This window comes from Physcomitrium patens, chromosome 23, assembly GCF_059467195.1.
Source record: "Physcomitrium patens ecotype Gransden chromosome 23, ASM5946719v1, whole genome shotgun sequence".
NCBI classification, from domain to species: Eukaryota; Viridiplantae; Streptophyta; class Bryopsida; order Funariales; family Funariaceae; genus Physcomitrium; species Physcomitrium patens.
In genome coordinates, this window is record NC_143432.1 from 7720683 (window position 1) to 7742416 (window position 21734).

Sequence of the window (21734 nt, forward strand, 5' to 3'; positions counted from 1 at the left end):
TGTTTTCCCACTAAAACAGTCATGGCTTTTGTTAATGCCATCACTAACTTGAGATAATTATTACATGTATCTTGTCTTCCAAGTGCTGCTTTTTTTTCTGCAAAACTAGTGCTCTGCAAACACCTCAATTCTACAGCCATGTCTCTAACGAACTATGAGATTCCAATTCAATTTTGAACAATCGGAATTGGCAATGTGATTGAACGCATGCCTATAAAATGAGTTGATTGAGAGGTGTGACATGGCCTTGGGGTAAGAGGGGAAGCAATAGACTCTTGGATGGTGTGACCATGCAGTGGCGAAGAAATACACTGTGTGGGCTCCTCACCACCATCGCAACTCTCAACTAACTAAACGCACCAACTAGTTTGCTTTGCCTGTCAATTCCCTCCCTCCCGCCTGCCCGCGCCTCTTACTCACTCTGCCTCTCTTTTTCCCTCCTGCACACACTATGCTTGCCAGCGTACCCGAGACGATACGACTTCATCATTCGATTCATGGATAGAGGCAATTACTCTCTTGATCTTCCCTCACTTCCTCCCTCGCTCTCTGTCACTTGGCATGAACTTCCGGTCCCCTCCGAATCTCAGCATCTCACTGATAGGAGGCAGGCACAGAGCATGCCGAGATGAATTAAAAGCCGGAATCTGCTTTGCCAGAGGTAAGAAGCATTGGATCAATCGGAAGAAGTATGAGAGAGAGAGAGAGAGAGAGAGAGAGATTGTGGGTGGATCTTAGTTGGTGTTGCTTTTGTCATACTGGGATTGCCAGAGCACTGTTTGTTTGGTAGCTGCTGCGGTGGATTTCTGCACGAATAATCGACGTTTGTTTGGCTTCGAAGTAGGAGGAGCACGTGATCATTACGGCGGTGATCATTTCCACTACAGTCTTGGATTGTTAGCATTTGGGACATGTTCTCGGTCACATGTTGCGTATGGTTGTCATCATTGGCGTCAGGCTTCATGAGGGGCGAGTGATTTTGTTCGTGTGTGGGGAAGAGAAGGGGATTGGATTCTAAAGTTGGATCGGAGCGTTACAGAGGGGGGAGTGAGGGTGAGCTTAGGTGTTGTGCGAGTTGGACTGAGTCACTTGATTGCTTGCCAAGCTTCTTTAGTGGTAATTATTCCGGATGGCATAGAGGGAACTCTTGTGCTTTTAGCGTGTGGTGAATTATGAGCTGTGAATTGAGCTGGCTGTGTTGAGGGGAGTGAGTTCCGTTTGTAAAGACGAAGTTATTGTGTTTGCAGCGTTGAGTTGGAGTGGCAGTGTTAGGATTCGTGCTGCAGTCGCCAGGTTTATGCGTTGCGGAGGTTGTATTGGCTGCTATGAGAGCGTTCTTAGGTTTCTAGTTTGTAGCTTTCTGGCGCAGGAATGGTGTTGGTGAATGTAGAGACAGAGAGGTCTTACTAGAATCCAGATTGTGAATTCTAGATGAATGCTGCATCATCACAGCGTAGGAAGAGAATCTGTATTCCTTTAAATTGTGACTTGCACAGGTGTAGTGCGCCGAGGCGAGGTGTGATCGATTTGTTGAGGCAGGATCATGCTGCGGAGAGCGAGGAAGAAATCTCGTGGCGGCTGAGACCTCCCAATCGATTTACGTGGGTGATGAATATGACGGATTGAGAGTTGGTCGGTGGAGTAGGAGAAATAGAGCTCCAGGCCTTGATGAGTTGGTGTAGGGCCTAGTGTCGATCCGGCCACAAGCTCATGCAGTTTAGAATTCAGTGGCGCGGAGATTGCAATGATCTTTTTGCGTAAGGTGCTCACAACTTGTACACCTTTGCACACCAACGTGCGAAGCTCATCAGAGGGCGTCAGGGCAGGATGCATTGGGCTTGACGATAAAGGGCTGGCAAACAAGAGCCGTGCACACCCTCAAAGTCATAGTTAACTGTCAAAATATCGTGAGTACTGTAGATAAGAATTCATACGCAGCTTCGATTGATTAATTTCCAGTGGCAGTCCTTGCCGTCTCAAGAGTGGAATTTACATTTATTTCATGATTTAATGATTTATTGTTGTACATTCAACAGCATAGGCCATGGAGGAGTGGCCCAGGTTTTGTATGAAAATAGTTCCTTAGTCAAAATGTTCCAGTGGCTGAGTGCTGGGTTTCAAAATGCTTACACCTAGCATTTTCGTTGGATCAGGTTCCTCAGCACTATTGAATGTTTTCTATCCTGAAGGTGGAACAGGTAGGGGTTAACGTTATTCAGAATCAGAAGGCAAAGTGAGCTAGAATGGATAAAGAATTAGAGAAACGGCGGTCCTGGCCATGGAAGAAGAAGAATGGACTTTCGGAGGGAGGATCGTCTCCTACTCCGGTGAAGCTTTTCGATGAACAGGTCTCAATCTCAATGTGCTTTTTTATTCCGAGTTGGCTATTCCGCAGGCCCTTGCATTTGTTACAATCTTCTGTAATTGGAACATAGCACCTCATAAGTCATTAAGAACCTTCTTGCTTATGCAGCTCATGTTTTTTGCCATTTACAGGAAGTTGCCAGAATACTCGAGGACCAAGTCCGAATCCAGCAAGAGCAAATGGGATGCACCCTTCGTGAAGCTAATGAGAAGTATTGCGATAAAGAGAAGTCGTTCAACGAGAAACTGGACGCCGTGAACAAGAAACTCACGGCTGCCCTTGCAGAGATTACTGTCAAAGATGAACTTGTCAAGCAACACATTAAAGTAGCCGAAGAGGCTGTAATCGGTAAGCTCGACTTCTTTTACCCTGTATCCAACTGATTTATTTCTCACTGAACGTAGATCGGTGTGTATGTTATGATCGGGGTTATAACCGCAGGAGTCTGGCGATCTTCACTTCAGGCTGGGAGAGAGCCGAGAATGAGGCAGTGGCATTTAAACAGGAGCTTGATGTTGCCACGCAACAAAAGCTGGCCACGGAGGACCGCGTACAACACTTGGATGGGGCTCTTAAGGAGGTCATGAAGCAGCTTCGCAGTGGACGCGAAGAGCAAGAACAGCGTATCCACGAAACCATCGTTAAGAAGACACAAGAGAACGATAAACTCCGAGCAGAGATGGAGGCCAAATTGGCTGAAGCATCTCATGTCGTTGCTCAAACGCGAGCTGAGCTGCTCGAATCTCGAGCTGAAAATAAAGCTCTCTCGCTTGCCTTGCAGGTGCCAAGTTTGCATAATCTCCTCGTCGCTATTTCGAGCTTCATCTTTGGCGCAATACTGTCACAACCGACTAAGTTCGGCTATCTCGTTATCTTGGTTGACAGTCTCTTTTGATAATTTGAATGCAGAATCGGTCGAATGCTGTAGCAGAAGCTTCTAATTTTAGGGCACGTGCAGAGAACAACGTCAAAGTACTTCAGGTATAAAATCGTGCCTAGGCCTGAAACCTCGTGTCGAATTTGAACGTGGTCGGAGGATGCTTTAATGATGAAATATTGAAGAAATCTCAGTTTCCTTCTGGAACTCGTGTAGGTGCGGCTGGAGGGAATGGAAAAAGAAAATTTGACCCTTAAGCACGATATTCAACTCGTAAAGAAAGAACTTGAGGCCCGACAATCGGAACTTGAGCAGGGGAGGAAAGCGACAGAGGTATTGTCTAAACAACACGCAGAAGCTTTGAAGAAGATCACCAAGCTTGACGAAGAGTGTACTCGGCTTCGTACCTTGAACCGCAAAAAGCCTCCAAGTAGAGCTTCTACCCTGAAACTTTGTTCTCATTATGATTTTTAAGTATTGTGCTTTTCAATCATATCAAGCTCATCACATGGTTTTTGCGTACAGGTAACTCAGCAGTGGCGCGGGTGAGGCAAGATGTGCATTCGCCAGGAAGAGACGCCGGGAGAAGCCCTCGCAGACGACCTTTGGGAAGAGGTCAAACCGGAGCCGACCACGTATCTGCACAAGAGGAACATTTGCTAATGGAGGTTAATATTTCAGCCGAGAAGATTGTAAATCTGGAAGAGGAGACCCGTGTGCTCAAGGAATCTCTAGCTAAGCGAGACGAAGAGTTACAAGGCGCTCGGATCATGTGTGCGAAAACTGCCAGCCGGCTATCAGCTGTGGAGGAGGAAGTCGAGGCTTTGAGATTAGGTATATTCCTTAGTTGGCTTTAAACCGTACCATGGATTTCCGTTGCTAAATCTAACTGACCTGATGGCCACGATGACTTCCTGTGCATCTTACAGCTTCGAAATCTGCTGCAGAAGTGGAGAAAGTATCGTTATCTGAGAAATGGACATCAGGCCCATCAATAATCAGTGAGTCGTCCATGAAAGCGCGAAGTTCCAAACGAGACTCCCTGAACTTCGACCTTATGGACGATTTCGAAGAAATGGAACGGTTGGCGAATTCACAGTCTCGATGTCATTCAGTGTCAGGCTCGGAGCAAACAGTAGAGGCTGCTGTTGACTTCAGCGCTGCGGACGATCCTAACATTACGCTTCGAATTGCTGGCCTTGAAGAGCCACTGGCAATTAAGGACAAGGACCTAGAGGCTGCAAACCAAATGTGTCACGAGCTCAGAACAAAGCTTGCTGCGGTCGAAGAACAGCTCGAAATCTTGCAAACTAGGGATGCTACTCACAAGCAGCTGGTCGTGGATTTGCAAGTCCAATTGGACTCTTTACTGGAGAATCAAGAGCAGAAAAGAGAGAGTGCTGTAGGTGACGGCGAGCTAGCTGTGGCTATTCAGAAATTGGTGCACATTACTGAAGCCCTTGCTCTAGAGGGCGGAACGGAATCTGCCTCCACTAAAGCAGAGCATCACGACACTAGCAATTCCATTGAGTTGTCCTTGCATTGGAAAGGTTCGACATTGAAGAATTCCATGAGCAGCCTGATAGAAGCTGCCACTGGGTTTCTTGAGAATGGATCAGATGTTCTGAAGTTTGTGGTGGAGCTCACGACCACCCTGGACTGCATCCTGATTGTGCACATTACTGCATTTGAGGAGTTGCGGAAAGATCGTGACCAATCAGCTAGGGAGCGACTGGTCATATCTATGGAATTAGAATCTGCTCGGGTTCACATATCTCAGCTGGAAGAGGAGCTGTGCAGAATTCGAGCAGATGGTGCAGATGTGGAAAGGAAGATGCAGAAGGAAATGGATCGGTTTCCTCCAGTCGAATCTGAAATCATTCAACTGAGGGTAGATAAAACTGAACTTGAGAAAAAATTGTTAGAAGTAGATCAACATTTAGTCGAAGCCAACGAGCGAGTGGAAGAACTGAGGGTACGGCTGAGTGAAACCGAGTCTCTTGTTACAGAATTACAAACACGGCAGGTATGACCTTGATCTTAACTCTGGCTCAACAGGAACGGTGAGAATTCATTGCTTTTGTTATCTTTCTGTGCCATATTTCTGTGACGGCAGATGTTAATAATTCGACTTATAAATTCCTAGATGCTTGACCTGTGTAGGCTGCAAATGAAACTGAGAAGGAAGAGGATTTGATAGAACAAGAATTGCTGGAGCTTTCGTTCCCAACTCTAGGCCTAGCGTCCAGCATGCGAGCTGCTGATGCTGAAATGCATCAACTGCATGACAAAGTGGCGGCTTTGGAAGTTGAGCTTCATGGTGAGCGGCGTCGGCACCAGGAGGTTGTTGCAAAGCTCGAAGATCTGCAGGAACAAATAGATAGGTAAGTTTTTGTTACACTCCTGATACTCGCTCCCATGCGCATTCACTTAGATATCTCTAAATTTTGAACTTCACATCAAGCATACTGGCTGAGGGAAGTGGTCAACCATGTATCAGGGGAGTTGGACGAATGGACAATTCACCGGAACGGTCAAATTTCAAGGAAGGCGAGCAGTTGCAACTGACATTAGTGCAGGACGACGCCACCAAAAGTGCACGGAAGGTATAATACTGCCTCGCACAATATTTCAACAAATACTGGCCGCTTGTGATGTTAAATCTCGCTTTGACGCTTATATCATAACTTACATGCCACTTCTAATTTTCAGGAGAAAGAGATAGCAGCAGCTGCTTTAGCGGAGTGTCAACGCACCATCTTAGCTCTTGGAAAACAGTTGAAGGTACTAGGGTTGCAGGAGCCGACTGAGATATCTTTGGGTACTCCTGCCTCCCCGGATTCTATTGAAAAAATGACGCAAACAATGGAGTTTCTCCGCTCGCAAGCAGACTCTTCGAGTGATGCAACTGCTCCGTCAGCAGCATCTCCACGGACAAGTCTCACCTGGAGTTCTAGATCATCACCACGTCCTTCCTTCCCAGGACTCCATTACCGGTCAAACAACAACGGTTCAGGGTCATACAAGAATGGCAACACCATTACAGATGGGCCATTGATGAACTTAAGCATTGAACTGCCAGTTGACCCCTCTGTTCCAGAAACAGTACCATCTCCCACATTTTCAACACCAACACGTGTGCTGCGAAGTGTTCGAACCATTCGTGGGTCGCCCTCCACCGTGAAAGCATCAGCAAATGACAACTCCACGCCAACGCTGAATGTTGAGAGGACGAACGTGGAGTCCAGAAGTTTACCCACGTCGACTTTCAGGCGGTTCTACTCCAGGTCTCAGAGTGAGACAAGTATGTCTTCCGATCATTCCAGTTCAGAGCCAGTGCAATAATATTCCTATGCAAATCACTTAAGGGCTGGGCAATAACGTCTATATACAGGAATTACATATTTTATTCATACGTAATGACTTCGAACACTAATTATTTCGATGGGGAAGACGACTGCTGCCAATTCGCGGCGCTACCTTAATTGTGAACCCATCAGAGTTGCTACGCTCACACTAGTTGTAAACCTTCCCTACCTCAATCATCCTATGTGTATAATTCCAGTTCGTAGTGTATAGGAGCCATTTTCCGCAAACAGTTTACATTACAGCTGACAGAGCCTGCAACCAATTTAGGTGTCAAGAGTCTTCATGTGGCTACTACTAATGAAACGATAATCTGCCTAGTTTGTCTTGGTAAGTATCGACCCATGGTCCGAGTTGACGCCTAAAATGGAATGCCTCAGTCAAGCGAAAAAACTAGGATCGTCGTCAGGGAGACATTCTAATCATTTGAAACCCAAATACCAAACGGCGGCAGGCCATCATACTGACGCATTAGTGACCTTGCAAACAAGAGCCGCTTTTCTTTGTGCAATATTTTCATCCTTTGTAGCGGTTCTTTGTTTTGATTTTTTTTATTTTCATTATTATTTTTATTCTATAGAAAAAATTTCAACGTCGATTTGATCAAATTCTGAGAGGGGCATCTATAAAAAAAATAATCAAATTCTGAGAGGGGCATCTATAAAAAAAAGTTGTTTAGACCAGGCACGGGCTTCCTCCAGACTACCTGCTAAGCACAATGCGAAATAGAATTGCGAAGATCAGAACCCTAGCCCTAAATCCAGAACCAGTTCCCCTAAACCCTAAACCCTGAGAAACTCCAACGAGGGTGCTCCATGGAGATGAAGGCGACCCACACCAATTAACTACTATGGCTATCATTTCAAGTTGGACAAGAAATTCATAGAAAATCCCTTTGGAAACCCTTCAGGGTGTAAATTCTGGAGAGGTACCAAGGTCTCCTGACTCACGAAGTGATTCATTAAACCTCATCAAGGAAGGAAAGGACACTGGTGCCCAAGCTTAAATGTGGTCATCGTGGAATGATGCAACCTTATTCAATTTTTATTCAGCACATATTATTTTCAATTGCTGGCTCCTAAACTTATCTCATTAAGTCTTCATGGAACCAATCCATCCTATGGATCACATGGGTATTGTGGATTATGGATTATGGGATTATGGGCTGGGCAAGCTCTATAGGGGCTTCATCAAGAATGTTCAATGTCTCCCTAATCTGTCTACAGATGTATCTTTGTTTCAACATTGTAGCTTGTAAAGATTTTGAGAAGTTGATAGATGTGATCATTATCTTCTAGCTCAATTGACATTATTTGAGTTCTTCTTTTGAGTGAATTCATTTCATTGAATTTTCAACAGTTAAAATTAACATTTTTAATACTATTTTTGATTCCAAACATCATATTTATTTATTATATATATATATTCATTTTTTCATTTTTTTATTTTATTGCTTTTAGTTATGATTACAAATAAATTCAACCATTGAAAAAAAATACCAATGAAAGCAATAAAATACAATATTTCTTCATCTTTTTTTCCAATGGTTGAGTTTATTGTAGCAAGTTGTATGATATTTGTAGTATAGTTTGAATTATAAAGTAACTAAAAAGTAAATAATGCAAATTCTGCATATAAGTTAAAAAAACTATGAGAAAATTTGGTAATTTAAACTTCACATAATAAAACTAAAAAATATTTATTGATATATATATATATATATTATTGATCTGTACCTCTTTAATATTTGCACTGTAATAGGATGTAAAGATTCCAAAGACCATGCATAAAGATCTTATATCAAAATTGTAAACCAACAAGAGTGTTTTTTTTTATAAATGTATTCATACATGCATATTAAAAGTTGGTTTTTAAAACCTATGAACAAAAATTTAAGAGACACTTTATATATAGGGGATAGGTAAGAAGGGCTTTTCTTTACAAAGGAAGGGACCTTAAGCAGGCTTTTAAACTATGGCCTTTGAAAGTAGGCTTGTATATATAAAGTGTCCCTAATGTTCTTTATGAAACATGTCTACATATGCATGTTGGATATTATACATACATACAAATTGATTTTGCAAAATAGGTACCTAGCTTGTACTCTAATCTTTTTACTTCATCTGTCTTACATCCATGTGTGTCAATAAACATGGATGCTAGAGAAAAAATAAAAATAAAAATAAAAGATAAGAAAAAAATAAAATTGTAGAAGGAAATAACAGAGAGAAAAACAGAGTAACTTGCCTGACAAATTATGCTATAATTTAGATATTTCAAAAACGAAATTTAAAATATTGTGTCTGTAAACTGATGGTGGGGTAGTCGCAATGACCCAACTTTGGAAACGGAGCCAAACGGCACCTGTGTGAACAGAACCATCACAAGCAGTTCCCTGATCAAGCCAAGTGGCACGCGCGTGAGCAGAGCCCATGGCCCAAAGTGTGAACAGAACCCAAACACGTCATTTCGGGAAAAAAAGCTAAAAAGCTTTCGTGTGAACAGAACCCCCTGGGATTCGCAATCATGAAAGACTCCGTAGTTGGTCGTGTGAACAGGGTCAGGAGGAAGTAAGAAGGCGCCTGTGTGAATAGGATCCAGAGTGGGACAGGGACCCGCATGGTGAGGCGAGGCGAGGCAACACGAGATCCGAAGCTAAGTCGCCATTTGATTCCGCAAAAAAGCGTTGCCTTCGGCGACTTTAAACGAGTTGGAGCCCAGAAATCGAGACTGCTGATGCTGCAGAGTGACAACAACAATCCCCCTCCAATGGGGTACCCCGCGTTGCCACGCTCTCTCATGCGCTTCTGCTTCGACTTCCTCATTACGCCTCGCGTGCTGCAGCAGCAGCACAAGCAGAAGCCCCTATAATTCCAGAATCTGGCCGTATGCTGAGCTAGTCTGTGCATGACTAGGTGGCTTGTAGCTTTTCTTCATACCCTTTCTGCTTTGTTTCACTTGGGTACTTGCTTTTTTCTGGAGTTGCCGCGGTGAAATTCGTGCAGCATTCTGTTATTCCAGTGAATTTTAGTGGAGTTTCGGGTGAGGGTGGTTTGGTTGTTAAGCGCGTTGCGTTGCGTTGCGTTTATTTTTATTTATTTATTTATTTTTCCTTGGTTTAGAGGCATGCCTACCACATCGCTGTGCTATTGTATGAACCCGAGTGTGTTTTGGGAGTTTTCGTTGTTCTTGTCCTGTCTTTGCAAGGTTTGGATTGTGGGTTCTTGGTTGTTGGGTTTGAAAGATGACGCTCAAAGAAGGATCGTCTATACTCGCGAGTCTTGGTGCGGTGTTGAATTTTCACTTCTCGCTGCATCGTAGCAGTCACACCGTGAGTGCTTCGGCGGAGCAATGCCCTGTGTTGCATGAATTTGAAACCCGGTTGAAGGAGCGCTTGGACGCGTTAAAGCCTGCTGGTGAGGAGAAGGGCTTCTTGAGCGTCGATTGGTTGCTCCAAGCTATGTCCATTGTGCTCGCCACCCACGCCAACGTTGAGGTCCTCATTCCCGAGTCGCAATTGTCTTTATCTCTTTCCCGGGACGACAAGTGGGTGGACGAATATCTCGATGATAGCGCGAAGTTACTGGATGTTTGCAATGTTTTGAAGGAGGGGATCTCCGAGGTGGAGCATTACCAAATGTTGGTGCAGCTTGCTTTGCACACGCTTGATAACAAGGAAATTTACGGCGAGTTGAAGCATTCGCGAGCGCGAAACGCTTTGGCTGAGTGCAAGGAAGCCATTGTGAGGAAGGATACTGAGTACAGGCAAGGATTCCCAAAATCGAAGTTGGAAAATTGCAGCTCTATGTTGAGAACCATCGGAGAGAAACTCGTGAATCCTAAGGGGCAAGAAGCCTATAAGGGTAACGGCTTTCTGAATGCGATATATGGAGCGAAAGTGACAACAATTTTCTTGTGTGGATTGCTCGTCACGGCCCTTGCGTGTAAACCGAAGCGGCCTTTGGCAACTTTGAGTGTGGCAAGCCACTACAAGTGGTCACCTTCCTTAATCTCCTTGCAGCAGCGGGTGAAGGAGGAGACGGACAAAAGGAAAAACAAGGGATCGATTGCGTTGCTGCGCGAGCTCGACAATGTGGACGCTTCGGTGCGGCGTTTGCATGATGTTTTGGATCAACACTTGAGCGAGAGAGCCTTCCCATTATCGCGAAAACAAGCGCGGGAACTGGCTCAAGCGGTTGAAGCTTTGCGAATTCATTCGTCAGACCTTGAACAGGGATTGACGCCATTGGAAGCTCAGGTGAATGAGCTTTTTAGAGTGCTGATTGCCAGTCGACTGGCCTTACTCGACATCATCAGCAGCGCAAGGGCTTAAGAGGACAGTATATGGAATTCACGCTTCCATATGCAGCGAACACACGGCCATTCGCAATCCCAAGCCCACGTAAGAAGTTGAAGTCTCAATATAGCTGGTTGTGGTGCGATTTTTGGAAGGTGTCGGAATGAAGGTATCTGTGTTCCCTGTGCGATTGTGGAAGTAGTGATGTAAATATTGGAGCCCTATGTCCATAAGAGTAAATATAGATGACATTTCTGTCAAGCAGGTCGAAACACGAGCACCAGAAGAACGTAGCCTTGTTTGTGGGTGATTTCCTGCAGGAGACTCACGACTAAGGATATTTTGTGTCCTGAGACCCTAGAAACTAGCATATACTTTTTTTTTTATTTTTTATTTTTTATACCAGACACAAGTGGTAGAATTTCACCAAGGATTGCAAGTTCACAGAATCCGCATATTAGGGTTTACGTGAGCATGAATTGGCTATGTACATAGTACTGGCTACAGGATCTGCCACTCAGTATTATGATGTAAAACCTCTTATGACACTCCACAATCTTGGAACCGATCATGTCTGTTGCTTAAATGTGTGGATTTCGATGAAGCTGATGAGCCCTAATGAATTGAAAGGAACATGCAATGTTTAGCTGAGAATGCTGTGCAAACGCGAAAAACAGTTTCTAAAGTGCATGAAAGGAAGAATTGGCGCATATCTCCAAAGTTTGATGCACCGCTGGATGAACAGGAAAGAATGTGACTCTAGTGCACCACAAGATGTCGAGGTACCAGCTCACCTTCATCTCGACTTTCAAACCCGGGGTTTCTGTGTATATATGTAGTCCCGCAGAGTGACGAGAACATTTAAGGTGTGAGTATTTCGACGAAGAATATGCTCTCAGAACTTTATATGATGATACTTTCATCAATGCTTTGATCACACTGAACAAACAATTCTTCTTGAGGTGTATTCTGACTAGCTCCGAATCATTTTGAAGGTCTCAACCAACCCTTGTCAGGGACATTTCAAGTTTTCTGCTGTGATTCATGTCCATTTTCTTTTTCTAAATTTATAACCTATTTTTTTAGTTTGTCTCAGTCTATTTACTCAGTTTGTCTCATAGTTCTAACTTTCATCTCACAAATCACAATCAACAAACAGATTTTAAAAAATTGAAAAATACATGTACAATGAGATCAACGTGTGCTTCATGAAATCAAAACTGAACAGAAGAGAACATGATGATTTTTACTACCTAACCAACGCTCCACCGATGATTGGAAGGGCCAATGACTACGTCATATATGAAAACCCTAGGTTTAAAGTTATAACCAAAGCGACCACGTTCCTGCTTTGAGAGAATCACAGGTGCCATGTTCCGAATGGAATTTCATAACGAAATGGACAAAGGATTCGGTCAGTTGTTCAGGAGACCCCAGTTGTTTGAATTTGGAACAATCATGTGTTCCAACTCCAAGCTGGCTGAAAACTCCAAGGCTTAGTTGGAAAAGAATACTAAAGTTGACGTGAAATGTGACAGAGTGCCACGCATTGTACCTTTACGAGTTCACTGTTTTCATTCAACTCGTGGTGTCATGCAGCTGATATCGTCCGCAACCTGAGAATGTACGTGGAGAGCCTTCGAACCAGTACCCCTTCAAACGCGGAAAATGCAGCAAAAGTACAACAAGAACTGCATATTGATCTGGTATTTACCGCATTTGTTTGTCGGAACTTTATCAATCGAACGGTGCATCTTGGAAGATGGCAAGGACTTCGATACCTGGAAACCAACAAAACCGAGACCTTCAATCTCCTATCTCCAGTTCACATGGTTCCAAGACGTGATGATTTCTAGATAATAGGAGAAGGTGGAATTCTTGTGAGAATGTTCTTTTCAGAATAAGAAATCCTGAACAATCCTACAACTGTGTGTGGGGAGAGTGTACGCCCAGGTCGCTTACCATTCAAAAGCGATGATCATTTCATTACATACACATGGCAACATCTGGCATTCTGTTCAACCATGCTTAGAGCCCTGTACACACACCAAATGCAACTGGAACTACATTCAGCTCCCTGCACTGCATTGATTGATAAGATTCAAGGCCAGCTGAACAGAAGCTAACTTGCTCTAAATTTAGTTCATTGTATTCCTCACAGCATCACCAAAGCTACTGTCCATAACTGTATAGGGGTGTTTTCATTGGTCGGACCTGAAATGAAAGCTCTACTCTTCAAACCCATGCATTAATCATTTCGATATAAGCACGAGAGTTTCTGTGCTTCGGCTGCTGCCAGAATTATAATTGCGCTGTTAGGAATGTCAGGGAATTGTCGATCCCAATCAGCAGGTTGTCATTGTGCTTGAACTTAATCCTCATCACTGTCTTCGATGTTCACGAAGTTCTGCAACATGTGGCTCTCCCACAAGGCTGCTTTGATCTGGCGGAGTTCTTCAATGTCTTGCCAAAGGCGACTGTCAGCAACCAGTTTCTTTTCCGCTAGTAGAGCACGACAACCTGCACAATATCACGATACCATCACTTAATTGTCTCTGGGGTTTGAAAATGACTGGCACTATACTGATGATTGAGGGTTGAGTTTCGGTCTAAGTTGCAGCACACATATCACGCAAGAGTAAAGCATCATTAATCGGAAACCGAGTACCTGCAACTGCGCAGGGGCAGAAGCCATCTTTTTCCATGCTTGATATGTAGTTGAGAGCGGACGCTCGATCATAGACATGTTCACATCCCTCACTGCATCATTTGACGTCAAACGAGCTCATTTAGACTGGAAAGGCCCTATAGATAGCCCATCTAACCCTCAAGCAAAGACCGAATTTTGTGCTCTTGCCAGGTTCTACCTTGTTTTGGGGAGCGACTAGGTGATCGAAGTCGCAGATTGATCCTCATCCAGCAGAATTGACACTTACCATGTTTGCTGCGTAGGCAACTAAAAGTGAGTGAATAATTTGAATGAAGTGCAAAAGGGTAACCTGCGAACTGGGTCTTTAAGACCAACCACGGGCACCCCGCTGACAGGGCAGACGACATTGAGCACTGAATATGAGGCATTTGTAATTTGCACATCACTTTCGTCTTTCTCATCCATTTGCTTTCCTGCTTTTCCGTAACACTGCGTTCAAAACCAAGAGACAAGAAAAGAATACATAAATAAAAGACATAATTCTCAACTCAGAGCCATTCACTTACAGGCACGATAACTTAAGAACTAAGGTCTATTGCAAAAGCATTATTTGCGCAAGCACTATACCTGGCACTCTCCCACCCTTCCTTCACGATCTGTGAACCCTTGAAGCTCCGATAGTTCGTCGTCATCAACCAGATCTTTCATGGCATTTCCAAAATCTGGGGTTGGCTTCGAATCACAGCCTGCGCTTGGATCTAAATTGCAAATTGTAACATCTGCAAGGTTGTCGATCACATCATCCATGATAACCCTTATTTGAGGGGCCCGTTCAGGCTCCGAAGTCTGCGTTGTCGCTAAGGTTCTCGGTGTCACATAACTTGGTTTGGCGTCAATCTGGCCTTTGACAGTGATGTCGATGTCAGAAGCCTCACCAAAACCATAGTCCGCATGAATCTTCAAGTCGACACGATGTGAGGAATGCTGCCTTGCCCTGGCTTGGTCGTCCTCCGCCGCCTCTAACCCCCTCAGCACAAACTTGACATGAAAATCCTGGAGAAATTTTTGCTGCCGCTCTGTCAAGCCATGAAGCTCGCTAACCGCCTTCTTCACGAGTGCCGGTTTGAACTCTACACTTTCTTCATTCACACCCATCTGCTTCTCTCGAATTTTTGTACCCATGTCCTGCTCGTTTGCTATCAGGATTTTCGGTTTCCGATCATGATCAATGGCAGCCACATGCTCCTCCAATTCTCCCTCATCCTGGCTGATGTGAGCTGTTCTCACTATCTGCTTCGTAATTTGAAAGTTCTCTGCCTCGTGTTTGAAGGCTTCATCCTTCCCCTCCGTAGTCGAAGAAAAAACAGCGGGCTCTTCTGCGAGCGACTGTTGGTCTACTGATAAATCTGTTCCTGGTGAATTGTCTTTCCTGAGCAAGGGTTCGCCTTCTCCCTGGGCTAACCGTAACATTTGAAGTCTATCCAAATATTCCATCTTGTTGTCAATCTTCGCTTTAGTCTCCTTCTGACTTATGTCGGTGAAGAATTCCTCCACCTCTTCACCCAAAGCTACCATTTTCCCGCCCAAATTCTCCATTACTGTCAACTGGGTGTGCAAAACCTACAGCCTCCTTGCAGTCTGGTCCTTCATAGGATAGAAGTTCCGCTTGTAACAAAACGCATGCTTAACCTGCAAATGACGATGCCACACCTAAACTATCGTAATGAGAAGGAACCAAACGTTCTGGAAAAAAATGGCTGTTGAAAAGCTATTCCATGCAATTACGTTTGCGACAAGTTATGACACACAGCATGGTAAACATATCCTGTAAAGTAGGAAGAAATCTGCTAAAGCTGCAAAACAATCACAGCAAGCATCCATTTCAGAAAAAAATGTTTTTTCGTATGTACTTAAAATACATAATAGATCCAAACCGAAGATGTCCATGGAACAAACATCAGTGAACTTCCGATATTCTTTTCAACCGGAGATTTATTCATAATGTGCTCAAAACTTCATCCGAGTGCGCAAATGTCGTATGAAGCGCTACATTCAAAACAAAACTTTCACGAAATCCTAACTCACCCGAAAGCCACTCAAGAAAATCTTCACACTGTTGTAGATGCTAAAATGAGGGTTATAACTGTCATGACAAGTCATGGCAATAGAATTCAACAGAATGTGAGAAGTAGTGGATGAGTGGGAGAAAGAGGGCAAGGCAGATTCGGAGTGCCGGTAAGTTTAGAAACTTGACAGAATGATATTAGAGGAAGTCTTGACGGAGTATCTATTGGAACCCAAGAGAGTTAATTACATCCTCTATGCACATGTCCAACCAGCCTTAGAAGAAAAGAAAAAAGAACAGTTTATTTCCCCATCCCTGCTCATACATCTTTAGCTCTTCAAATATTATGCGATGGTTACTAATCACGCTCTCGTACAAAATATCATCACATGGTTCATCATATTCCGAAAGTGTGACCTAAACCTAACTTTTAAAAATCGTGCCTGCTCTGCTCTGAAACAATCAGCGAATCACATGACCCATCAAAGAGAGTACAATTACTACGAGTCTCTAAAAATGTACTGGGACATTTCTGTGAACATTCGTACACAGCTTATGACACTGACAAAAATATTCTGGAATTTACTAGTCACTTCTGGAAGGAAAAACTACGTGCAGATACTTTGATCTCCTCCTCTTCCTCATTCTCCAACTCTTGAGAATTCCCATGAATGATCTCATACGTTTGATAGTCCCCTGACAATAAAACCGAGGTTGAGAGTTGACATCATCAACCTCTAGGAATCTGGTGAACTGCACTGACGCATTCATTATTAACCAAGGACATTCGCAATTCCCAACACAAGAGTACCTAAACTTGGTTGGATCCACTTACAAAAGAGAAATGACCACCAAATTGCCTGCGCAGAACCCTCACAACTATTGGCCACCCCGCAGCGCACAATTCCAGAGGAAAAAAAACTGAAACCCACAAATGAGAATGAGAATCATACCACAAAAACTGCAGAATCATCAGTCCACGGAAAGAAGGGCAAAGAAGGTAGACGAGTCGTATTCTCTTGCAGAGATCCCGTGTGGTAAGCAATGCAGCTATGGCAGGGGAGAGATTGAGTTTGCCAACTGCAACACAATTCCTAATTCTGTTGCCCAATTTCAAGACCCCAACTCAACTGACTAGCAAACTCGAGAGTCATACCTTAACTGGAGCTTCAAAGGCGAGGCATGTCTGCTCTCCATTGTCTCCTCTTCCTGTGAGTATCAACTCACATCCATAGATGCAACTGTGCTTCAAATGGAACTTTCTACCACTGAGACTCAGCTCTGTGTTTGCTTTCACAAAACAACGCGACAGAGGAGGACGAAGCACCACTGCTTGTTTCTGGTGCTAGAGGAGGAGGCACTGGAATGTGCCCCTGCTTGCGTGGCTCAAATCACCAGATGGGTCTTGGCAAAGCCAAAAATTTATGGGCGTCAAATGTGGGTCAAATGATGGGGGAACATCTCTCCAAGAAAACCAAGTTGGGTCAATTTAAAAAATACATGTATATGTATACACATACATATATACATACTAGTACAACCCCATGCCATTGGCCACGGAAAATATGCAAAAAATCAGTTAATTTTGTTCAAGGAACTACTTGTAAAGTTTAATGATAAGAATGCAAAATGTGTCAAGCCATTCAAGAATTTTCTGTGCAAAACTTTCAAATTTTGTGATGTTTTTTTTGTTTTTTTGTTTTTTTTTTTTTTTCAAAATTCACAATTGATTAGAAGAAGACATATATATACCATTTTTAGCACACCATGAAAGACTTTAAACTAAAATAAAAATTTGTGGACTTAGAGTTGTATTTATTTTATACAATGTTTTTCTAAGAGTTAAAACTAAATAAGATATAATAGTAAACATAATGTTGATATTGTGTTAAAGAACCAACTGATACTGTTTGCACGTTTGTCTAGAAATACAGCTAAGTATTTGAATAGATCTCTGTAAAATCAAGGATTGAGCATTTTAAATAACACAAAGAACATTGCAAACAATTTAGTTTTGTGACATCAAAAAATCAGGTGCATATTTGAAAACCACAACTAATTCAAAAAATAAAAAACAAAAAATAGCTTCAAAAGTTTCATGAATAAATTCATTATGAATTCTACAATTGAAAAGATTGTGAATACATAAGAATTGACATATAGATTCTGTCAATTTGTGTAGTTTCAACAACTATATCATAAATCAATTGTCACATGCATGTACATGTGATTGTCCACCCTACATAAATAATTAATTTAATTTGTAAGGTATTCTTAATGACATTACATATAATTTCTAATTATAAATTAAAAATCATAAAAATGCATCTGTTTTACATTTGATTACAGTAGCGACATAATCCTGTCAGATGGAAGTTCCATTTTATAGCAAAGAAAAATGCATGAGAAGTCCAAATAAAGAACACTACAACTAGCGCTGCTTTCCTCTCATCATTTAGTCTCTTCACTTCAAAGTTCTGCCAAACCATCCATTCTACTAAACTTTGAAATTGAGCTCTTTGAAATCTAGTGGAAATCCATGTTGTTGGTCACAGAAAAAGGTGTAAAAGTTTAATTTGAAGAAATGTTTTAAAGAGGAATCAAGGGAGTCTATAAGAACTGTCTTTCTTAGCACATCTAGTACTCTAAAAAAAGATTTCAATATGTGAGTTGGTGCTATACAAATATATATATATATATATATATATGTATATATATTGCTTTATCCAATATGAATAGATGCACAAATTGCTTTAAAAAAAATGAGTCACATCTCTAAATAGAACCAACTTTAAGATTGGCAATTCAAATCACATGTATTAATGCATTATTTGTACAATAGAGTATTTGATTTTGATTCCGTTAATTTTTATGTTATTATTATTATTATTATTATTATTATTTAAAAAAAACATCTTAATTATCAATTATTTTAAAAAACTCTGTAATTTCATTAATTGTTTCTAGTATTTTAATTCTAAATTCCTATAATTAAATATTATTTTTATTTTATGTGTATGATACATTTGATACTCAAGTTGTTCAAAATCAACCATCTATTTTCAATAAGTTATATATTAATTTCAGTGATTTTTTTTTGTACAAAACTTTGACACAATTTATGAACCTCCTTCACATGGAATTAAACCAATTCATTTTAATCAGTGAGATTAAAAGACACTCGTTGTGTGTGCTCTATATTTTGATACTCTATTGTGTAGAGCATACATTTCAGTATGCTCTACACTTCAAAAACGTAGTATGAAGTAATAATAATAAAGAAAAAAAACTCAATCACTGTAAAACAAATGCTATGACAATCACATAGAACTTTAATCCTATTTTTAATCTATAACTATGTTCAACACACACATACACATATTTAGTCATTGTTCACACAAATATGTGAAGCACAATTACAAAAATTGATAGTTGCAGAATATAATTTGACCCAAGCAAAATAGATTCTGCACTGGTATTTGATGATCATCTGCACACCAGTGCTTGAAATAACAGCATTAACTTTATTTAGCAGCATGCAGATTATCATTTGGAAATTATGTTCATGTAGATTTAAATCTCAACAATATTTCTGTCCCCAGGGAGGTTCCATATGCTGATAATTAAAGTTAATTAATTAATTATGTTGATAATTAATTCCACACTTTCCTGCTTGGAAGAACATACCGCTCATGAAAATTTAGCTTCTCCTTGTATGTCCACTCTTGTGTTTGAAAAAAATGCTTGGTTGTAACCAAATATCTCAAAAATTTAGAATAAATAACTTAGATTTAACCACCTAAATTAAATTTTATATTCAACAAAATAAAGTTATATCTCCAATGTCTTTGCTACTTGATTTCAATCCATTATCAATAATTTACATGCTTATTGAAACTTTTTTTATCGAAAATCCAAATCATGTGTATATGTATTCTTTAACAATTTAAATTATCATAATTATTTATTTAAGAAAAAAATGTACATATTAAAAAAATTATTTAATTTATGGGATATTAAAATAATTATAGTAATTAATACTATATATAACTATTTTACATGTTGCTACTCTTAGAAAAGCCTATTGTGAATTTGATGATTAAAATATCATACTTCATTTTAATTTAAAATATTTCTCTTGAAGTTATTTTTTTAATTAATAATATTAAACAAAAAATTACTCATAAAATAACCAAATTAAAAATATAAACTTCTTAACATTTATTTAAATTTATGTGTTGAATTGTACAAACAGTCAATTTGCAAATTGAAAATCATAAACTTGTATCTTCTTCATTTTTAATAACTTTCATAATGTGCACAAATGAGTTTATGGTTATGAGCATGCACTCACCTATACATTTATTTTATAAAAGTCATTTAGAAGTCAAATAAAATAAATTAAAAATTTGAAATTTTCTTTCAATCATTTTGTTTAATTTTATTTTAATTTTTTAATTCAATTTTTTTTGAATGTCTGAATTTTATTAATAGAATATAAATTTTTATAAAATTATTTTAAAATTATAATTATGCTTATAAGATACATCAATCTAATACATCTAAATTACATTAAATACTTGTATTTTGATTTGAGATTTACATGAAATAGGTACTCATGAAAATAAATAAAAAACAAAACAAAACAAAACATAAAACATAAAAAAAAAAAAACAAAAAAAAAAAAAAAAAAAAAAAAATCCATTATATCTTCAGAAGTTGTAGTTATAAAATTGACTGAATATTTATTTATTTTTGAAACTATTGATAGCTTGCAAAAATAGTTAAAATATGCATGCACTTAAGCAAATAATGTATATTGATACTTTACAACACTCAATGATTTGATATGATGAATTAAATGATGACAATCATTTTAACAACAATAGAATCTGCTAAATGTAATGTAGTGCACAGAATTTGGAAAATAAGAATTCTATTTAAACAGAGAACACAATTATCAAATGTTTGTGAAAATAACGAGTACTCAACTGTGTTACAGGGTGGAAAGTTATTACAAGAATTTATTGTGGATGCTTGGGCAGCATCAGAGCAAAATCAGTTGAGATGTTTGAGTATGAATCAAGATAGATTACGTGCAGATGTACATCAAGGAAAAGCAGCTATTCTTACAGATGTGCAAAACCATGAAGTTAACATGCGAAATCTAGGGCAGAGGATAATTCTTTTGTTGTCTTATATTGGAAGTACAAGAAACTTATTTGAGATTTTATTTATTATATAACATAAGACACTGTAGGTGCTAAAACAATGAAAGTACAACAAAGGATGTGAGCGAAGACTGCACCAAGTTTGTTGTTTGAGCTCTATTCTTGCAGCATACTTTTGAACCTTACCTAAAAATATAAAAAAGTAGCAAATAAGAAGATTGACTTAGTCTTGTGTGGTACAACCATGAGTATTTAATTATTGAATCCAATGAATACATGCTTTGTTTAGATGAACCAACAACATCAATTCTGTAGATTTAGCATGCCATCCCTGCTAATTGATCAGCAGGATTAAAAATGTGTTCTACTGGCTAAGCTCTAATCCAATGATCACATGACTTTCTTTTTATATACATACATGTATACATGTTCACATTTTTAAATATATAAGATAAAAACTTAATGTTTTCTTAAACAATGCACCATGTTTAACGTTGAGCAACATCCTAAAAAGCAAACATTTTTCTTAAGAGAACATCCTTTACAATTGGGTTGAATTCATACCATGAGGGTCAAAGCCAAATAGCTTTCTGAATGGAAGAATATCCCATCCATTAGTTTTATAAATGAGTGAATCATGCACACATACTTACACAAGTGGCTTTGCACAAAAGTAGTTTTTTTTTTATTTTATTATATATATATATATATATATATATATAATACAATGTACAAACATGTGAGCATAGGATATGCAGTAGAATATGACCAAGTTTTGTGTGTGGAGGTGAAGCAACTCCCTCTTTGGCTGCATTTTTGTGAATCTTCTAAAGGAAGTCATTCCTTACACACCACCATGTCCATGAGGTGCTCTCTTGTTTGACAAGTATTGACATATTTGTTTAGATTTATAATGCACATCAAAGTCTTCTTTGCCTCATGG

The 21734-nt window shown here is 40.2% G+C and overlaps 3 protein-coding genes across 20 annotated transcripts; 2 read left to right on the forward strand and 1 right to left on the reverse strand.

Moving 5' to 3' along the window:
* The first annotated feature begins 349 nt into the window (after positions 1-349).
* LOC112275982 (filament-like plant protein 7) lies at positions 350-7119 on the forward strand. 4 transcript variants are annotated; one of them, XM_024506884.3, is made up of 12 exons: positions 350-661; positions 1497-1907; positions 2154-2348; positions 2497-2713; positions 2830-3146; positions 3275-3346; positions 3459-3672; positions 3768-4076; positions 4190-5268; positions 5406-5626; positions 5743-5848; positions 5955-7119. In XM_024506884.3, exons 3-12 carry the CDS (start codon positions 2244-2246, stop codon positions 6585-6587), a joined length of 3273 nt encoding a protein of 1090 aa, XP_024362652.1. In that variant the 5' UTR covers positions 350-661; positions 1497-1907; positions 2154-2243; the 3' UTR covers positions 6588-7119. The 4 variants fall into 4 exon arrangements, with proteins under 4 accessions (XP_024362652.1, XP_090102583.1, XP_024362649.1 ...); XM_090246457.1 differs by having other exon boundaries at positions 395-661; positions 2807-3146; XM_024506881.3 differs by lacking the exon at positions 1497-1907 and having other exon boundaries at positions 396-661; positions 4172-5268.
* A 2159-nt stretch (positions 7120-9278) lies between these two features.
* On the forward strand, positions 9279-11461 carry LOC112275895 (protein BPS1, chloroplastic). Its single transcript, XM_024506629.3, has one exon. It carries the CDS (start codon positions 9853-9855, stop codon positions 10939-10941), a length of 1089 nt encoding a protein of 362 aa, XP_024362397.1. The 5' UTR covers positions 9279-9852; the 3' UTR covers positions 10942-11461.
* Positions 11462-12094: 633 nt separating this feature from the next.
* LOC112275894 (uncharacterized) lies at positions 12095-17129 on the reverse strand. Of its 15 annotated transcripts, none has more exons than XR_016500220.1 (9): positions 16777-17129; positions 16456-16541; positions 15641-16316; positions 14183-15244; positions 13773-14044; positions 13574-13665; positions 13120-13425; positions 12868-12941; positions 12095-12686 (listed from the first exon to the last, which is right to left on the reverse strand). XR_016500220.1 is itself a non-coding variant. In XM_024506628.3 (7 exons), exons 4-7 carry the CDS (start codon positions 15149-15151, stop codon positions 13277-13279), a joined length of 1350 nt encoding a protein of 449 aa, XP_024362396.1. In that variant the 5' UTR covers positions 15152-15244; positions 15641-16316; positions 16456-16541; positions 16777-17048; the 3' UTR covers positions 12864-13276. The 15 variants fall into 15 exon arrangements, 1 of the variants encoding a protein (XP_024362396.1); XR_016500218.1 differs by having other exon boundaries at positions 13578-13665; positions 13905-14044; positions 16777-17127; XR_002967886.3 differs by having other exon boundaries at positions 13905-14044; positions 16777-17048.
* Between the last annotated feature and the right edge of the window lie 4605 nt (positions 17130-21734).

Excerpts from the sequence above, each read along its gene's own strand:
- LOC112275982 (XM_024506881.3), top strand. The coding sequence starts at position 2,244 with ATGGATAAAGAATTAGAGAAACGGCGGTCCTGGCCATGGAAGAAGAAG. Across the intron at positions 3,147-3,274 it reads CTCTCTCGCTTGCCTTGCAG|AATCGGTCGAATGCTGTAGC; the intron begins GTGCCAAGTTTG and ends ATTTGAATGCAG. Across the intron at positions 5,849-5,954 it reads CCACCAAAAGTGCACGGAAG|GAGAAAGAGATAGCAGCAGC; the intron begins GTATAATACTGC and ends TCTAATTTTCAG.
- LOC112275895 (XM_024506629.3), top strand. The coding sequence starts at position 9,853 with ATGACGCTCAAAGAAGGATCGTCTATACTCGCGAGTCTTGGTGCGGTG.
- LOC112275894 (XM_024506628.3), bottom strand. The coding sequence starts at position 15,151 with ATGGAGAATTTGGGCGGGAAAATGGTAGCTTTGGGTGAAGAGGTGGAG. Across the intron at positions 14,045-14,182 it reads GAAGGGTGGGAGAGTGCCAG|TGTTACGGAAAAGCAGGAAA; the intron begins GTATAGTGCTTG and ends TTTTGAACGCAG. Across the intron at positions 13,666-13,904 it reads CTTAAAGACCCAGTTCGCAG|TGAGGGATGTGAACATGTCT; the intron begins GTTACCCTTTTG and ends CAAATGATGCAG.